Raw genomic sequence first — 20,620 nt, forward strand, 5'->3', positions numbered from 1 at the left:
TCTGTCTGTCACTATGACGTCTAGAAGTCTATCTGAAGAGCTGTCTGTCTGTCACTATGACGTCTAGAAGTCTATCTGAAGAGCTGTCTGTCTGCCTGGCACTATGACGTCTATCTGAAGAGCTGTCTGTCACTATGACGTCTAGAAGTCTATCTGAAGAGCTGTCTGTCTGTCTGTCACTATGACGTCTAGAAGTCTATCTGAAGAGCTGTCTGTCACTATGACGTCTCTTCAATGAAACAGAACAACAGTATCGGTCTGTATTTAGGTTTATTAGATGTCTGTATTGGGACACACACACACACACACACACACACAGGTTGTCTTCACCCCAGTCAGGTAGGATGGCTGACATCCCCAGAGTTCTAACATGCAAAGCATTATGGGGCATCTTCCTGGGCGTCTGAATCTGAGTCCTTCATTAAGGCCTCCTCCTCTCCTCCAGCGGTCTCCTCCTCCTCCTCCACTCCTCCGGCGGTCCCCTCCTCCTCCTCTCCTCCAGCGGTCTCCTCCTCTCCTCTGGCGGTCCCCTCCTCCTCCTCTCCTCCTCCTGTTCTGTCCGTCCCTCGGGAAGAGAACTTCCTCATCTTGATGTTGGGAAGCTTCTTTAGATCGCCGCTCCACTCCCTGAAACCAACCAATCACAGATCAAAACCACGGAATCATCCAATCACAGATCAAAACCACGGAATCATCCAATCACAGCTCAAAACCACGGAATCATCCAATCACAGCTCAGAACAATGGAATCATCCAATCACAGATCAAAACCACGGAATCATCCAGCTCAGAACCATGGAACTGTCGGGTTCACCTAGGGGTCATGATAGGGGCTGTACCAAATGATTGATGTATTATAATAATTGATTATGTTGTATTAATAGAAGGGGAGGGGCTATAAAACCCCTCCCCCACTACATTTATAGGGTCCTGGACTACAGATTAACAATATATATTCATGATAAAAGGTTTAATATTGTTCCACAGTTTATTTCTAGTCTCTGCCTCTTATAAAGAAAACAGTCTGAGAGACGTGTGACTGTGAGACAGAACTCTGCAGTGTAAGAGATGAGAGACTAGTCAGACACTCCACTGTAAATCAACTTGGGGACATTTCCTGCTGAGCCTGAAACACTGAAACGACTGTTTGTATAAGCTGCGGGGGCATGGTCTCATGAGTAGAAGGTAATGACATAGGCATTGACATCACTAAGATATATGACTGCAGGAATAATAAAACAACTCGAACCCTTTTTCTATTTTGCAGAAATTACTCTGGAAACATGCGTGCTATATTCCCGTTGTCAACTTCTGTCTGCAATTGCATGAATAAAGGTTTTTTTTAAATATTGTCTGAACGCTAATTTCACCAATGAGCCAATGATTGACAAGGAACAAGGAACGAACCACAACAGAATCAACAAATCAGGTGAGAGAATGTTTCATAGGTAAATGTAACGAATAGAGCTGTTTTTCATGAATCATCACAGCTCTACTGACAACAACCAATCAGATCACAGCTCTACTGGTACAAACCAATCAGATTCCTGCTCTAGCCAGAGTTGGGTTGTAATTGGTCGTCTCACCTGAAGGTCTTGAGATGTTTAGAGTTGATGATGTCTGGAATCTCTGAGGAGAGAAGAGGAACACACTGTCAGGGTTCTGTGTGTGTGTGTGTATCACCGTGTGTGTGTATGTGAGACTGACCGAAGCCGTTGCCATGGTACAGAGCGGTCTCTCTCTCTACAGTCTGTTTGATGACGGTCTCCCTGCTGCCATGGAGACGACCCTGACGACCTTTGATCCCGTTCACGAGTTCAATCTGGTCCAACTCCCCATCAAACCTCTGCAGGTACCTACACACACATAAACACACACACACATTTTAAACACTTTATTTGAATCCACCAAAAACATGTACAAAAAAAATGTCCAAACATTTCAAAAGTCCCTGTCTGTATGTCCCTCAAGGGTACAGGAAACACCTCCTTCTCCAAGCAGCTAGGCTGCCCACGACAGCTGAAACAGAGCAGTAACCCTAGTCCCACGACAGCTGAAACAGAGCAGTAACCCTAGTCCCACGACAGCTGAAACAGAGCAGTAACCCTAGTCCCACTACAGCTGAAACAGAGCAGTAACCTAGCTAACTGCTTTGCCCTAGTCCCACGACAGCTGAAACAGAGCAGTAACCCTAGTCCCACGACAGCTGAAACAGAGCAGTAACCCTAGTCCCACGACAGCTGAAACAGAGCAGTAACCCTAGTCCCACGACAGCTGAAACAGAGCAGTAACCCTAGTCCCACGACAGCTGAAACAGAGCAGTAACCTAGCTAACTGCTTTTCCCTAGTCCCACTACAGCTGAAACAGAGCAGTAACCCTAGTCCCACGACAGCTGAAACAACAGAGCAGTAACCCTAGTCCCACGACAGCTGAAACAGAGCAGTAACCTAGCTAACTGCTTTGCCCTAGTCCCACGACAGCTGAAACAGAGCAGTAACCCTAGTCCCACTACAGCTGAAACAGAGTAGTAACCTAGCTAACTGCTTTGCCCTAGTCCCACGACAGCTGAAACAGAGCAGTAACCCTAGTCCCACTACAGCTGAAACAGAGTAGTAACCTAGCTAACTGCTTTGCCCTAGTCCCACGACAGCTGAAACAGAGCAGTAACCCTAGTCCCACTACAGCTGAAACAGAGCAGTGAATATAGACACGGGTACTGACCTCTCTATGTGACAGGCGTCCTGTTTGGTGAATATAGACACGGGTACTGACCTCTCTCTGTGACAGGCGTCCTGTTTGGTGAATATAGACACGGGTACTGACCTCTCTATGATGTGACAGGCGTCCTGTTTGGTGAATATAGACACGGGTACTGACCTCTCTATGTGACAGGCGTCCTGTTTGGTGAATATAGACACGGGTACTGACCTCTCTCTGTGACAGGCGTCCTGTTTGGTGAATATAGACACGGGTACTGACCTCTCTCTGTGACAGGCGTCCTGTTTGGTGAATATAGACACGGGTACTGACCTCTCTCTGTGACAGGCGTCCTGTTTGGTGAATATAGACACGGGTACTGACCTCTCTATGATGTGACAGGCGTCCTGTTTGGTGAATATAGACACGGGTACTGACCTCTCTATGTGACAGGCGTCCTGTTTGGTGAATATAGACACGGGTACTGACCTCTCTATGATGTGACAGGCGTCCTGTTTGGTGAATATAGACACGGGTACTGACCTCTCTATGTGACAGGCGTCCTGTTTGGTGAATATAGACACGGGTACTGACCTCTCTATGTGACAGGGGTCCTGTTTGGTGAATATAGACACGGGTACTGACCTCTCTATGATGTGACAGGCGTCCTGTTTGGTGAATATAGACACGGGTACTGACCTCTCTCTGTGACAGGCGTCCTGTTTGGTGAATATAGACACGGGTACTGACCTCTCTATGATGTGACAGGCGTCCTGTTTGGTGAATATAGACACGGGTACTGACCTCTCTCTGATGTGACAGGCGTCCTGTTTGGTGAATATAGACACGGGTACTGACCTCTCTATGATGTGACAGGCGTCCTGTTTGGTGAATATAGACACGGGTACTGACCTCTCTATGATGTGACAGGCGTCCTGTTTGGTGAATATAGACACGGGTACTGACCTCTCTCTGTGACAGGCGTCCTGTTTGGTGAATATAGACACGGGTACTGACCTCTCTATGTGACAGGCGTCCTGTTTGGTGAATATAGACACGGGTACTGACCTCTCTGTGACAGGCGTCCTGTTTGGTGAATATAGACACGGGTACTGACCTCTCTCTGTGACAGGCGTCCTGTTTGGTGAATATAGACACGGGTACTGACCTCTCTCTGTGACAGGCGTCCTGTTTGGTGAATATAGACACGGGTACTGACCTCTCTCTGTGACAGGCGTCCTGTTTGGTGAATATAGACACGGGTACTGACCTCTCTATGATGTGACAGGCGTCCTGTTTGGTGAATATAGACACGGGTACTGACCTCTCTATGATGTGACAGGCGTCCTGTTTGGTGAATATAGACACGGGTACTGACCTCTCTCTGTGACAGGCGTCCTGTTTGGTGAATATAGACACGGGTACTGACCTCTATGTGACAGGCGTCCTGTTTGGTGAATATAGACACGGGTACTGACATCTCTATGTGACAGGCGTCCTGTTTGGTGAATATAGACACGGGTACTGACCTCTCTCTGTGACAGGCGTCCTGTTTGGTGAATATAGACACGGGTACTGACCTCTCTATGTGACAGGCGTCCTGTTTGGTGAATATAGACACGGGTACTGACCTCTCTATGTGACAGGCGTCCTGTTTGGTGAATATAGACACGGGTACTGACCTCTCTGTGACAGGCGTCCTGTTTGGTGAATATAGACACGGGTACTGACCTCTCTATGATGTGACAGGCGTCCTGTTTGGTGAATATAGACACGGGTACTGACCTCTCTCTGTGACAGGCGTCCTGTTTGGTGAATATAGACACGGGTACTGACCTCTCTATGATGTGACAGGCGTCCTGTTTGGTGAATATAGACACGGGTACTGACCTCTCTATGTGACAGGCGTCCTGTTTGGTGAATATAGACACGGGTACTGACCTCTCTCTGTGACAGGCGTCCTGTTTGGTGAATATAGACACGGGTACTGACCTCTCTATGTGACAGGCGTCCTGTTTGGTGAATATAGACACGGGTACTGACCTCTCTATGATGTGACAGGCGTCCTGTTTGGTGAATATAGACACGGGTACTGACCTCTCTATGATGTGACAGGCGTCCTGTTTGGTGAATATAGACACGGGTACTGACCTCTCTGTGACAGGCGTCCTGTTTGGTGAATATAGACACGGGTACTGACCTCTCTCTGTGACAGGCGTCCTGTTTGGTGAATATAGACACGGGTACTGACCTCTCTCTGTGACAGGCGTCCTGTTTGGTGAATATAGACACGGGTACTGACCTCTCTCTGTGACAGGCGTCCTGTTTGGTGAATATAGACACGGGTACTGACCTCTCTCTGTGACAGGCGTCCTGTTTGGTGAATATAGACACGGGTACTGACCTCTCTCTGTGACAGGCGTCCTGTTTGGTGAATATAGACACGGGTACTGACCTCTCTATGTGACAGGCGTCCTGTTTGGTGAATATAGACACGGGTACTGACCTCTCTATGATGTGACAGGCGTCCTGTTTGGTGAATATAGACACGGGTACTGACCTCTCTATGATGTGACAGGCGTCCTGTTTGGTGAATATAGACACGGGTACTGACCTCTCTCTGTGACAGGCGTCCTGTTTGGTGAATATAGACACGGGTACTGACCTCTCTGTGACAGGCGTCCTGTTTGGTGAATATAGACACGGGTACTGACCTCTCTATGATGTGACAGGCGTCCTGTTTGGTGAATATAGACACGGGTACTGACCTCTCTCTGTGACAGGCGTCCTGTTTGGTGAATATAGACACGGGTACTGACCTCTCTGTGACAGGCGTCCTGTTTGGTGAATATAGACACGGGTACTGACCTCTCTCTGTGACAGGCGTCCTGTTTGGTGAATATAGACACGGGTACTGACCTCTCTCTGTGACAGGCGTCCTGTTTGGTGAATATAGACACGGGTACTGACCTCTCTGTGACAGGCGTCCTGTTTGGTGAATATAGACACGGGTACTGACCTCTCTATGATGTGACAGGCGTCCTGTTTGGTGAATATAGACACGGGTACTGACCTCTCTATGATGTGACAGGCGTCCTGTTTGGTGAATATAGACACGGGTACTGACCTCTCTATGTGACAGGCGTCCTGTTTGGTGAATATAGACACGGGTACTGACCTCTCTGTGACAGGCGTCCTGTTTGGTGAATATAGACACGGGTACTGACCTCTCTATGTGACAGGCGTCCTGTTTGGTGAATATAGACACGGGTACTGACCTCTCTATGTGACAGGCGTCCTGTTTGGTGAATATAGACACGGGTACTGACCTCTCTATGATGTGACAGGCGTCCTGTTTGGTGAATATAGACACGGGTACTGACCTCTCTATGATGTGACAGGCGTCCTGTTTGGTGAATATAGACACGGGTACTGACCTCTATGTGACAGGCGTCCTGTTTGGTGAATATAGACACGGGTACTGACCTCTCTATGATGTGACAGGCGTCCTGTTTGGTGAATATAGACACGGGTACTGACCTCTCTATGATGTGACAGGCGTCCTGTTTGGTGAATATAGACACGGGTACTGACCTCTCTATGATGTGACAGGCGTCCTGTTTGGTGAATATAGACACGGGTACTGACCTCTCTATGTGACAGGCGTCCTGTTTGGTGAATATAGACACGGGTACTGACCTCTCTATGATGTGACAGGCGTCCTGTTTGGTGAATATAGACACGGGTACTGACCTCTCTATGATGTGACAGGTGTCCTGTTTGGTGAATATAGACACGGGTACTGACCTCTCTCTGTGACAGGCGTCCTGTTTGGTGAATATAGACACGGGTACTGACCTCTCTATGTGACAGGCGTCCTGTTTGGTGAATATAGACACGGGTACTGATCTCTCTATGTGACAGGCGTCCTGTTTGGTGAATATAGACACGGGTACTGACCTCTCTATGATGTGACAGGCGTCCTGTTTGGTGAATATAGACACGGGTACTGACCTCTCTATGATGTGACAGGCGTCCTGTTTGGTGAATATAGACACGGGTACTGACCTCTCTCTGTGACAGGCGTCCTGTTTGGTGAATATAGACACGGGTACTGACCTCTCTATGTGACAGGCGTCCTGTTTGGTGAATATAGACACGGGTACTGACCTCTCTATGATGTGACAGGCGTCCTGTTTGGTGAATATAGACACGGGTACTGACCTCTCTCTGTGACAGGCGTCCTGTTTGGTGAATATAGACACGGGTACTGACCTCTCTATGATGTGACAGGCGTCCTGTTTGGTGAATATAGTCACGGGTACTGACCTCTCTCTGTGACAGGCGTCCTGTTTGGTGAATATAGACACGGGTACTGACCTCTCTATGTGACAGGCGTCCTGTTTGGTGAATATAGACACGGGTACTGACCTCTCTCTGTGACAGGCGTCCTGTTTGGTGAATATAGACACGGGTACTGACCTCTCTATGATGTGACAGGCGTCCTGTTTGGTGAATATAGACACGGGTACTGACCTCTCTATGTGACAGGCGTCCTGTTTGGTGAATATAGACACGGGTACTGACCTCTCTGTGACAGGCGTCCTGTTTGGTGAATATAGACACGGGTACTGACCTCTCTATGTGACAGGCGTCCTGTTTGGTGAATATAGACACGGGTACTGACCTCTCTATGATATGACAGGCGTCCTGTTTGGTGAATATAGACACGGGTACTGACCTCTCTATGATGTGACAGGCGTCCTGTTTGGTGAATATAGACACGGGTACTGACCTCTCTATGATGTGACAGGCGTCCTGTTTGGTGAATATAGACACGGGTACTGACCTCTCTCTGTGGCAGGCGTCCTGTTTGGTGAATATAGACACGGGTACTGACCTCTCTATGTGACAGGCGTCCTGTTTGGTGAATATAGACACGGGTACTGACCTCTCTATGATGTGACAGGCGTCCTGTTTGGTGAATATAGACACGGGTACTGACCTCTCTATGATGTGACAGGCGTCCTGTTTGGTGAATATAGACACGGGTACTGACCTCTCTCTGTGACAGGCGTCCTGTTTGGTGAATATAGACACGGGTACTGACCTCTCTATGATGTGACAGGCGTCCTGTTTGGTGAATATAGACACGGGTACTGACCTCTCTATGATGTGACAGGTGTCCTGTTTGGTGAATATAGACACGGGTACTGACCTCTCTATGTGACAGGCGTCCTGTTTGGTGAATATAGACACGGGTACTGACCTCTCTATGTGACAGGCGTCCTGTTTGGTGAATATAGACACGGGTACTGACCTCTCTCTGTGACAGGCGTCCTGTTTGGTGAATATAGACACGGGTACTGACCTCTATGATGTGACAGGCGTCCTGTTTGGTGAATATAGACACGGGTACTGACCTCTCTCTGTGACAGGCGTCCTGTTTGGTGAATATAGACACGGGTACTGACCTCTCTATGTGACAGGCGTCCTGTTTGGTGAATATAGACACGGGTACTGACCTCTCTCTGTGACAGGCGTCCTGTTTGGTGAATATAGCCACGGGTACTGACCTCTCTCTGTGACAGGCGTCCTGTTTGGTGAATATAGACACGGGTACTGACCTCTCTATGATGTGACAGGCGTCCTGTTTGGTGAATATAGACACGGGTACTGACCTCTCTATGTGACAGGCGTCCTGTTTGGTGAATATAGACACGGGTACTGACCTCTCTCTGTGACAGGCGTCCTGTTTGGTGAATATAGACACGGGTACTGACCTCTCTATGATGTGACAGGCGTCCTGTTTGGTGAATATAGACACGGGTACTGACCTCTCTATGATGTGACAGGCGTCCTGTTTGGTGAATATAGACACGGGTACTGACCTCTCTCTGTGACAGGCGTCCTGTTTGGTGAATATAGACACGGGTACTGACCTCTCTCTGTGACAGGCGTCCTGTTTGGTGAATATAGACACGGGTACTGACCTCTCTATGTGACAGGCGTCCTGTTTGGTGAATATAGACACGGGTACTGACCTCTCTATGATGTGACAGGCGTCCTGTTTGGTGAATATAGACACGGGTACTGACCTCTCTCTGTGACAGGCGTCCTGTTTGGTGAATATAGACACGGGTACTGACCTCTCTATGTGACAGGCGTCCTGTTTGGTGAATATAGACACGGGTACTGACCTCTCTATGTGACAGGCGTCCTGTTTGGTGAATATAGACACGGGTACTGACCTCTCTATGATGTGACAGGCGTCCTGTTTGGTGAATATAGACACGGGTACTGACCTCTCTATGTGACAGGCGTCCTGTTTGGTGAATATAGACACGGGTACTGACCTCTCTATGATGTGACAGGCGTCCTGTTTGGTGAATATAGACACGGGTACTGACCTCTCTGTGACAGGCGTCCTGTTTGGTGAATATAGACACGGGTACTGACCTCTCTGTGACAGGCGTCCTGTTTGGTGAATATAGACACGGGTACTGACCTCTCTCTGTGACAGGCGTCCTGTTTGGTGAATATAGACACGGGTACTGACCTCTCTCTGTGACAGGCGTCCTGTTTGGTGAATATAGACACGGGTACTGACCTCTCTCTGTGACAGGCGTCCTGTTTGGTGAATATAGACACGGGTACTGACAAATCAAATCAAAATCAAATCAAATTTATTTATATAGCCCTTCGTACATCAGCTGATATCTCAAAGTGCTGTACAGAAACCCAGCCTAAAACCCCAAACAGCAAGCAATGCAGGTGTAGAAGCACGGTGGCTAGGAAAAACTCCCTAGAAAAGCCAAAACCTAGGAAGAAACCTAGAGAGGAACCAGGCTATGTGGGGTGGCCAGTCCTCTTCTGGCTGTGCCGGGTAGAGATTATAACAGAACATGGCCAAGATGTTCAAATGTTCATAAATGACCAGCATGGTCGAATAATAATAAGGCAGAACAGTTGAAACTGGAGCAGCAGCACGGCCAGGTGGACTGGGGACAGCAAGGAGTCATCATGTCAAGTAGTCCTGGGGCATGGTCCTAGGGCCGCGGTTCAGTTGAAACTGGAGCAGCAGCACGGCCAGGTGGACTGGGGACAGCAAGGAGTCATCATGTCAGGTAGTCCTGGGGCATGGTCCTAGGGCTCAGGTCCTCCGAGAGAGAGAAGGAGAGAATTAGAGAACGCACACTTAGATTCACACAGGACACCGAATTGGACAGGAGAAGTACTCCAGATATAACAAACTGACCCCAGCCCCCGACACATAAACTACTGCAGCATAAATACTGAAGGCTGAGACAGGAGGGGTCAGGAGACACTGTGGCCCCACCCGAGGACACCCCGGACAGGGCCAAACAGGAAGGATATAACCCCACCCACTATGCCAAAGCACAGCCCCCACACCACTGGAGGGATATCTTCAACCACCAACTTACCATCCTGAGACAAAGCTGAGTATAGCCCGCAAAGATCTCCGCCACGGCACAACCCAAGGGGGGGCGCCAACCCAGACAGGATGACCACATCAGTGAATCAACCCACTCAGGTGACGCACCCCCTCAGGGACGGCATGAGAGAGCCCCAGCAAGCCAGTGACTCAGCCCCTGTAATAGGGTTAGAGGCAGAGAATCCCAGTGGAAAGAGGGGAACCGGCCAGGCAGAGACAGCAAGGGTGGTTCGTTGCTCCAGAGCCTTTCCGTTCACCTTCCCACTCCTGGGCCAGACTACACTCAATCATATGACCCACTGAAGAGATGAGTCTTCAGTAAAGACTTAAAGGTTGAGACCGAGTTTGCGTCTCTGACATGGGTAGGCAGACCGTTCCATAAAAATGGAGCTCTATAGGAGAAAGCCCTGCCTCCAGCTGTTTGCTTAGAAATTCTAGGGACAATTAGGAGGCCTGCGTCTTGTGACCGTAGCGTACGTGTAGGTATGTACGGCAGGACCAAATCAGAGAGATAGGTAGGAGCAAGCCCATGCAATGCTTTGTAGGTTAGCAGTAAAACCTTGAAATCAGCCCTTGCTTTGACAGGAAGCCAGTGTAGGGAGGCTAGCACTGGAGTAATATGATCAAATTTTTTGGTTCTAGTCAGGATTCTAGCAGCCGTATTTAGCACTAACTGAAGTTTATTTAGTGCTTTATCCGGGTAGCCGGAAAGTAGAGCATTGCAGTAGTCTAACCTAGAAGTGACAAAAGCATGGATTAATTTTTCTGCATCATTTTTGGACAGAAAGTTTCTGATTTTTGCAATGTTACGTAGATGGAAAAAAGCTGTCCTTGAAATGGTCTTGATATGTTCTTCAAAAGAGAGATCAGGGTCCAGAGTAACGCCGAGGTCCTTCACAGTTTTATTTGAGATGACTGTACAACCATTAAGATTAATTGTCAGATTCAACAGAAGATCTCTTTGTTTCTTGGGACCTAGAACAAGCATCTCTGTTTTATCCGAGTTTAAAAGTAGAAAGTTTGCTGCCATCCACTTCCTTATGTCTGAAACACATGCTTCTAGCGAGGGCAATTTTGGGGCTTCACCATGTTTCATTGAAATGTACAGCTGTGTATCATCCGCATAGCAGTGAAAGTTAACATTATGTTTTCGAATAACATCCCCAAGAGGTAAAATATATAGTGAAAACAACAGCGGTCCTAAAACGGAACCTTGAGGAACACCGAAATTTACAGTTGATTTGTCAGAGGACAAACCATCCACAGAGACAAACTGATATCTTTCCGACAGATAAGATCTAAACCAGGCCAGAACTTGACCGTGTAGACCAATTTGGGTTTCCAATCTCTCCAAAAGAATGTGGTGATCGATGGTATCAAAAGCAGCACTAAGGTCTAGGAGCACGAGGACAGATGCAGAGCCTCGGTCCGATGCCATTAAAATGTCATTTACCACCTTCACAAGTGCCGTCTCAGTGCTATGATGGGGTCTAAAACCAGACTGAAGCATTTCATATACATTGTTTGTCTTCAGGAAGGCAGTGAGTTGCTGAGCAACAGCCTTTTCTAAGATTTTTGAGAGGAATGGAAGATTCGATATAGGCCGATAGTTTTTTATATTTTCTGGGTCAAGGTTTGGCTTTTTCAAGAGAGGCTTTATTACTGCCACTTTTAGTGAGTTTGGTACACATCCGGTGGATAGAGAGCCGTTTATTATGTTCAACATAGGAGGGCCAAGCACAGGAAGCAGCTCTTTCAGTAGTTTAGTTGGAATAGGGTCCAGTAAGCAGCTTGAAGGTTTAGAGGCCATGATTATTTTCATCATTGTGTCAAGAGATATAGTACTAAAACACTTGAGCGTCTCTCTTGATCCTAGGTCCACGCAGAGTTGTGCAGACTCAGGACAACTGAGCTTTGAAGGAATACGCAGATTTAAGGAGGAGTCTGTAATTTGCTTTCTAATAATCATAATTTTTCCTCAAAGAAGTTCATGAATTTATCACTGCTAAAGTGAAAGTCATCCTCTCTTGGGGAATGCTGCTTTTTAGTTAGCTTTGCGACCGTATCAAAAAGGAATTTTGGATTGTTCTTATTGTCCTCAATTAAGTTAGAAAAATAGGATGATCGAGCAGCAGTAAGGGCTCTTCGGTACTGCACGGTACTGTCTTTCCAAGCTAGACGGAAGACTTCCAGTTTGGTGTGGCGCCATTTCCGTTCCAATTTTCTGGAAGCTTGCTTCAGAGCTCGGGTATTTTCTGTGTACCAGGGAGCTAGTTTCTTATGAGAAATGTTTTTAGTTTTTAGGGGTGCAACTGCATCTAGGGTATTGCGCAAGGTTAAATTGAGTTCCTCAGTTAGGTGGTTAACTGATTTTTGTCCTCTGGTGTCATTGGGTAGACAGAGGGAATCTGGAAGGACATCAAGGAATCTTTGTGTTGTCTGTGAATTTATAGCACGACTTTTGATGTTCCTTGGTTGGGGTCTGAGCAGATTATTTGTTGCAATTGCAAACGTAATAAAATGGTGGTCCGATAGTCCTGGATTATGAGGAAAAACATTAAGATCCACAACATTTATTCCATGGGACAAAACTAGGTCCAGCGTATGACTGTGACAGTGAGTGGGTCCAGAGACATGTTGGACAAAACCCACTGACCTCTCTATGTGACAGGCGTCCTGTTTGGTGAATATAGACACGGGTACTGACCTCTCTATGATGTGACAGGCGTCCTGTTTGGTGAATATAGACACGGGTACTGACCTCTCTATGATGTGACAGGCGTCCTGTTTGGTGAATATAGACACGGGTACTGACCTCTCTATGATGTGACAGGCGTCCTGTTTGGTGAATATAGACACGGGTACTGACCTCTCTATGTGACAGGCGTCCTGTTTGGTGAATATAGACACGGGTACTGACCTCTCTATGATGTGACAGGCGTCCTGTTTGGTGAATATAGACACGGGTACTGACCTCTCTCTGTGACAGGCGTCCTGTTTGGTGAATATAGACACGGGTACTGACCTCTCTATGATGTGACAGGCGTCCTGTTTGGTGAATATAGACACGGGTACTGACCTCTCTATGTGACAGGCGTCCTGTTTGGTGAATATAGACACGGGTACTGACCTCTCTATGATGTGACAGGCGTCCTGTTTGGTGAATATAGACACGGGTACTGACCTCTCTCTGTGACAGGCGTCCTGTTTAGTGAATATAGACACGGGTACTGACCTCTCTCTGTGACAGGCGTCCTGTTTGGTGAATATAGACACGGGTACTGACCTCTCTATGTGACAGGCGTCCTGTTTGGTGAATATAGACACGGGTACTGACCTCTCTATGATGTGACAGGCGTCCTGTTTGGTGAATATAGACACGGGTACTGACCTCTCTATGTGACAGGCGTCCTGTTTGGTGAATATAGACACGGGTACTGACCTCTCTCTGTGACAGGCGTCCTGTTTGGTGAATATAGACACGGGTACTGACCTCTCTATGATGTGACAGGCGTCCTGTTTGGTGAATATAGACACGGGTACTGACCTCTCTATGTGACAGGCGTCCTGTTTGGTGAATATAGACACGGGTACTGACCTCTCTATGATGTGACAGGCGTCCTGTTTGGTGAATATAGACACGGGTACTGACCTCTCTCTGTGACAGGCGTCCTGTTTGGTGAATATAGACACGGGTACTGACCTCTCTATGTGACAGGCGTCCTGTTTGGTGAATATAGACACGGGTACTGACCTCTCTCTGTGACAGGCGTCCTGTTTGGTGAATATAGACACGGGTACTGACCTCTATGTGACAGGCGTCCTGTTTGGTGAATATAGACACGGGTACTGACCTCTCTATGATGTGACAGGCGTCCTGTTTGGTGAATATAGACACGGGTACTGACCTCTCTATGTGACAGGCGTCCTGTTTGGTGAATATAGACACGGGTACTGACCTCTCTCTGTGACAGGCGTCCTGTTTGGTGAATATAGACACGGGTACTGACCTCTCTATGTGACAGGCGTCCTGTTTGGTGAATATAGACACGGGTACTGATCTCTCTATGTGACAGGCGTCCTGTTTGGTGAATATAGACACGGGTACTGACCTCTCTCTGTGACAGGCGTCCTGTTTGGTGAATATAGACACGGGTACTGACCTCTCTCTGTGACAGGCGTCCTGTTTGGTGAATATAGACACGGGTACTGACCTCTCTATGATGTGACAGGCGTCCTGTTTGGTGAATATAGACACGGGTACTGACCTCTCTCTGTGACAGGCGTCCTGTTTGGTGAATATAGACACGGGTACTGACCTCTCTCTGTGACAGGCGTCCTGTTTGGTGAATATAGACACGGGTACTGACCTCTCTATGTGACAGGCGTCCTGTTTGGTGAATATAGACACGGGTACTGACCTCTCTATGATGTGACAGGCGTCCTGTTTGGTGAATATAGACACGGGTACTGACCTCTCTATGATGTGACAGGCGTCCTGTTTGGTGAATATAGACACGGGTACTGACCTCTATGTGACAGGCGTCCTGTTTGGTGAATATAGACACGGGTACTGACCTCTCTCTGTGACAGGCGTCCTGTTTGGTGAATATAGACACGGGTACTGACCTCTCTATGTGACAGGCGTCCTGTTTGGTGAATATAGACACGGGTACTGACCTCTCTCTGTGACAGGCGTCCTGTTTGGTGAATATAGACACGGGTACTGACCTCTCTATGATGTGACAGGCGTCCTGTTTGGTGAATATAGACACGGGTACTGACCTCTCTATGATGTGACAGGCGTCCTGTTTGGTGAATATAGACACGGGTACTGACCTCTCTCTGTGACAGGCGTCCTGTTTGGTGAATATAGACACGGGTACTGATCTCTCTATGATGTGACAGGCGTCCTGTTTGGTGAATATAGACACGGGTACTGACCTCTCTATGATGTGACAGGCGTCCTGTTTGGTGAATATAGACACGGGTACTGACCTCTCTCTGTGACAGGCGTCCTGTTTGGTGAATATAGACACGGGTACTGATCTCTCTATGATGTGACAGGCGTCCTGTTTGGTGAATATAGACACGGGTACTGACCTCTCTATGATGTGACAGGCGTCCTGTTTGGTGAATATAGTCACGGGTACTGACCTCTCTATGATGTGACAGGCGTCCTGTTTGGTGAATATAGACACGGGTACTGACCTCTCTATGTGACAGGCGTCCTGTTTGGTGAATATAGACACGGGTACTGACCTCTCTATGATGTGACAGGCGTCCTGTTTGGTGAATATAGACACGGGTACTGACCTCTCTATGATGTGACAGGCGTCCTGTTTGGTGAATATAGACACGGGTACTGACCTCTCTATGATGTGACAGGCGTCCTGTTTGGTGAATATAGACACGGGTACTGACCTCTCTATGATGTGACAGGCGTCCTGTTTGGTGAATATAGACACGGGTACTGACCTCTCTCTGTGACAGGCGTCCTGTTTGGTGAATATAGACACGGGTACTGACCTCTCTATGATGTGACAGGCGTCCTGTTTGGTGAATATAGACACGGGTACTGACCTCTCTCTGTGACAGGCGTCCTGTTTGGTGAATATAGACACGGGTACTGACCTCTCTCTGTGACAGGCGTCCTGTTTGGTGAATATAGACACGGGTACTGACCTCTCTATGATGTGACAGGCGTCCTGTTTGGTGAATATAGACACGGGTACTGACCTCTCTCTGTGACAGGCGTCCTGTTTGGTGAATATAGACACGGGTACTGACCTCTCTATGATGTGACAGGCGTCCTGTTTGGTGAATATAGACACGGGTACTGACCTCTCTATGATGTGACAGGCGTCCTGTTTGGTGAACTCTGTCTTCTCAGAGTCCAGCTGGCTCTGAAACCACTGCAGCTTATCACCTACACACACAGACAATAGAAGGTAAGAGGGGGTACACCCTACCGTTGTACTCATCAACACACACTGAATATACTGTGATATGTGGTTGTCTCACCTAGCTATCTGAATATACTAACTACTGTGATGTGGTTGTCTCACCTAGCTATCTGAATATACTAACTACTGTGATGTGGTTGTCTCACCTAGCTATCTGAATATACTAACTACTGTGATGTGGTTGTCTCACCTAGCTATCTGAATATACTAACTACTGTGATGTGGTTGTCTCACCTAGCTATCTGAATATACTAACTACTGTGATGTGGTTGTCTCACCTAGCTATCTGAATATACTAACTACTGTGATGTGGTTGTCCCACCTAGCTATCTGAATATACTAACTACTGTGATGTGGTTGTCTCACCTAGCTATCTGAATATACTAACTACTGTGATGTGGTTGTCCCACCTAGCTATCTGAATATACTAACTACTGTGATGTGGTTGTCTCACCTAGCTATCTGAATATACTAACTACTGTGATATGTGGTTGTCCACCTAGCTATCTGAATATACTAACTACTGTGATATGGTTGTCTCACCTAGCTATCTGAATATACTAACTACTGTGATATGGTTGTCTCACCTAGCTATCTGAATATACTAACTACTGTGATATGTGGTTGTCTCACCTAGCTATCTGAATATACTAACTACTGTGATATGTGGTTGTCTCACCTAGCTATCTGAATATACTAACTACTGTGATATGACAACAACATGGTAGCATCACAACAACATGATAGCAACACAACATGACAACAACATGTAGCAACACAACATGTAGCAACACAACATGGCAGCATCACAACATGGTAGAAACACAACATGACAGTAACACAACAACATGGTAGCAACACAACATGACAACAACATGGTAGCAGCACAACATGACAACACAACATGGTAACAACACAACATGACAACAACATGGTAGCAACACATGACAACAACATGGTAACAACAACATGTAGCAACACATGGTAGCAGCACAACATGACAATATGGTAGCAACACAACAACAACATGGTAACAACACAACAACAACATGGTAGCAGCACAACATGACAACAACATGGTAACAACACAACATGCAGCAACACAACAACATGGTAGAAACACAACATGACAACAACATGGTCGCAACACAACATGACAACAACATGGTAGCAGCACAACATGACAACAACATGGTAGCAACACAACATGACAACATGACAACAACAAGGTAGCAACACAACATGGTAGCAACACAACATGGCAACAACATGGTAACAACACAACATGTAGCAACACAACATGACAACATGGTAGCAACACAACAGCAACATGATAGCAACACAGCAACATGGTAGAAACACAACATGACAACATGGTAGCAACACATGACAACAACACAATATGACAACATGATAGCAACACAACAACATGGTAGCAGAACAACATGACAACAACATGGTAACAACACAACATGACAACAACATGGTAGCAACACAACATGACAACAAGATAGCAACACAACATGGTAGCAACACAACATGACAACAACATGGTAGCAGCACAACATGACAACATGGTAGCAGCACAAAACACGATACAAACACAGACAACAGCACAAAAGGAAGAAGGTAGAGACAACAATACATCACGCAAAGCAGCCACAATTGTCAGTAAGAGTGTCCATGATTGAGTCTTTGAATTAAGAGATTTTGTGTTAAACGCTCTACAACAAAACTTTGTGTTCAACAAGCTTTCTCTGCCCTTAACCTTGTTCTGAACACCTCCAAAACAACGGTCATGTGGTTTGGTAAGAATGCCCCTCTCCCCACAGGTGTGATTACTACCTCTGAGAGTTCAGAGCTTGAGATGGTCACCTCATACAAGTACTTGGGAGTACGGCTCGACGGTACACTGTCCTTCTCTCAGCACATATCAAAGCTGCAGGCTAAAGTTAAATCTAGACTTGGTTTCCTCCATCGTAATCGCTCCACTTTCACCTCAGCTGCCAAACTAACCCTGATTCAGATGACCATCCTACCGATGCTAGATTACGGATACGTAATTTATAGATCGGCCGGTCAGGGTGCCCTCGAGCGGCTAGATGTTCTTTACCATTCGGCCATCAGATTTGCCACCAATGCTCCTTATAGGACACATCACTGCACTCTATACTCCTCTGTAAACTGGTCATCTCTGCATACCCGTCGCAAGACACACTGGTTGATACTTATTTATTAAACCCTCTGAGGCCTCACTCCTCCCTATCTGAGATATCTACTGCAGCCCTCATCCTCCACACAACACCTGTTCACTCCCCCCTATCTGAGATATCTACTGCAGCCCTCATCCTCCACACAACACCTGTTCACTCCCCTCTATCTGAGATACCTACTGCAGCCCTCATCCTCCACACAACACCTGTTCACTCCCCTCTATCTGAGATATCTACTGCAGCCCTCATCCTCCACACAACACCTGTTCACTCCCCCCTATCTGAGATATCTACTGCAGCCCTCATCCTCCACACAACACCCGTTCTGCCAGTCACATTCTGTTAAAGGTCCCCAAAGCACACACATCCCTGGGTCGCTCCTCTTTTCAGTTTCCTGCAGCTAGCGACTGGAACGAGCTGCAAAAAACACTCAAACCGGACAGTTTTATCTCAATCTCTTCATTCAAAGACTCAATCATGGAGAGCCCCCATCCCCGCAGGAGGCCTTTTGGTCGTCATTGTAAATAAGAATTTGTTCTGAACTGACTTGCCTAGTTAAATAAAGGTGAAAAAAAATGCATATAATTGGATGAGAGCGCTTCCTACTGCTTGAGCTATGTTGAAGATGCAACCTGAGAAGAGTGTGAGGTCTAGGATCGAGCCTTGGGTTACTCCCTTGGTGACAGGCAGTGGCTGAGACGGTTCAGTAACAATCGTAAAGTAACACAGTAATAGTAGTAACAGACTGTCAGACTCACCAATGCTGTTGAGACGAGTGGCCTTCTCACTCTTTTGTCTGGGGGCAGAGAGACACACTTAACTTTATAAACATATAACAATATACAGGATTCTCGCTGTTGAAAACACAAACCATCTCCCTCCCTCCTTACCTCTCCTTCTTTCCCAGACGTATCTCCTGGCTGGCCAGGTAAGCAGCTTTCCTGCTATAGGGATGACACACCTTCTCCTTCTGCGTTGGTTTACCTTTCCCCGCCTTCGGCTGCACACACACACACACACACACGACTGTTAGAACACTGTCTTGCATTATTCTATACTGAACTAAAATATAAACGCAACATGTAAAGTGTTGGTACCATGTTCCATTGACTGAAATAAAAGATCCTAGAAATGTCCATACGCAAGAAAGCGTATTTCCCAGTTAGTGAGTCTCTCTCCTTTGCCAAGATAATCCATCCAGCTGATAGTTGTGGCATATCAAGAAGCTTATTAAACGGCACAATCATTACACAGGTGCACCTTGTGCTGGGGACAATAAAAGGTCACTCTAAAATATGAAGTTTTGTCATACAACACCACAGATGTCTGAAGTTGAGGGAGTGTGTAATTAACATGCTGAAATTTCCTCCAGGGGTGTTGCCTGAGAATTTAATGTTAATTTCTCTACCATAAGCCGCCTCCAACGTCATGTTAGAGAATTTGGCAGTACATCCAACCGGCATCACAACCACAGACCACGTGTAACCACGCCAGCCCAGGACCTCTAGATCCGGCTTCTTCACCTGTGGGATTGTCTGAGACCAGCCACCCGGACAGCTGATGAAACTGAGGAGTATTTCTGTCTGTAATAAAGCCCTTTGTGGGGAAAACTCATTCTGATTGGTTGGGCGCTCCTGCTCAGTCATGTGAAATACTTACTTAAAAGCTTAAGTAAAATAAGAGTGACGAAAATATTTAATAAATAAACTAAAGTAAAAAAAAAAACAATACGGAGTCTATCTGCGTGGGTATAGGTTAGTCGAGGTAATATGTAGGTAGGGGTAAAGTGACTACGTAATAAACAGTGAGGAACAACAGCGTAAAAAAACGAGTATTCAATGCAAATAGTGGGGGGTAGAAGCTGTTAAGAAGCCTTAGGACCTGTTTTTTATTGAACTAGGCAAGTCCGAGACTTGGTGCTTGTGAAAGCCACGTGAGATCCATAGATTAGTGCCTAATTTATTTATTTCAATTGACTGGTTTCCTTAAATTAACTAACTCATAAATCGTTGAAATTGTTGCATTTTGCGTTACTATTTTTTTGCAGTATACATTCACTAGGTTGTAAGAGCGCTATAACATTATATACATCTAGGTTTAGCTAAATCTATTTCTACATATCTAGATACATGTTAAGGATGTTAAACAATAAGTGTAATTTTACCATGTTTTAGTTGTATGTGCGAAGTTTGATCACCGGTTGAAAACACGTGTTCTGTATTGACAACTCCGGCGGATGCTGCTGGTCCGTCGGACAACACTGTCCGTCATTTCCTCCGGCGGCCGA

General features: G+C 46.7%; 1 protein-coding gene across 1 annotated transcript; it reads right to left on the reverse strand.

The window, feature by feature from the left end:
- Nucleotides 1-261: 261 nt before the first annotated feature.
- LOC135507239 (translation machinery-associated protein 16-like) lies at nucleotides 262-20,605 on the reverse strand. Its single transcript, XM_064926835.1, has 7 exons — nucleotides 20,498-20,605; nucleotides 19,224-19,333; nucleotides 19,092-19,129; nucleotides 15,999-16,083; nucleotides 1,708-1,856; nucleotides 1,587-1,629; nucleotides 262-627 (listed from the first exon to the last, which is right to left on the reverse strand). Exons 1-7 carry the CDS (start codon nucleotides 20,498-20,500, stop codon nucleotides 381-383), a joined length of 675 nt encoding a protein of 224 aa, XP_064782907.1. The 5' UTR covers nucleotides 20,501-20,605; the 3' UTR covers nucleotides 262-380.
- Between the last annotated feature and the right edge of the window lie 15 nt (nucleotides 20,606-20,620).

The sequence above is a fragment of the Oncorhynchus masou genome, chromosome 20 (assembly GCF_036934945.1).
Source record: "Oncorhynchus masou masou isolate Uvic2021 chromosome 20, UVic_Omas_1.1, whole genome shotgun sequence".
Lineage (NCBI taxonomy): Eukaryota > Metazoa > Chordata > Actinopteri > Salmoniformes > Salmonidae > Oncorhynchus > Oncorhynchus masou.

Coding starts and splice junctions, on each gene's coding strand:
- LOC135507239 (XM_064926835.1), bottom strand. Junction 1,857..15,998: donor GCCTGTCACATCATAGAGAG/GTCAGTACCCGT, acceptor ATGTGTGTGTAG/GTACCTGCAGAGGTTTGATG. Junction 628..1,586: donor AAACATCTCAAGACCTTCAG/GTGAGACGACCA, acceptor GGTTGGTTTCAG/GGAGTGGAGCGGCGATCTAA.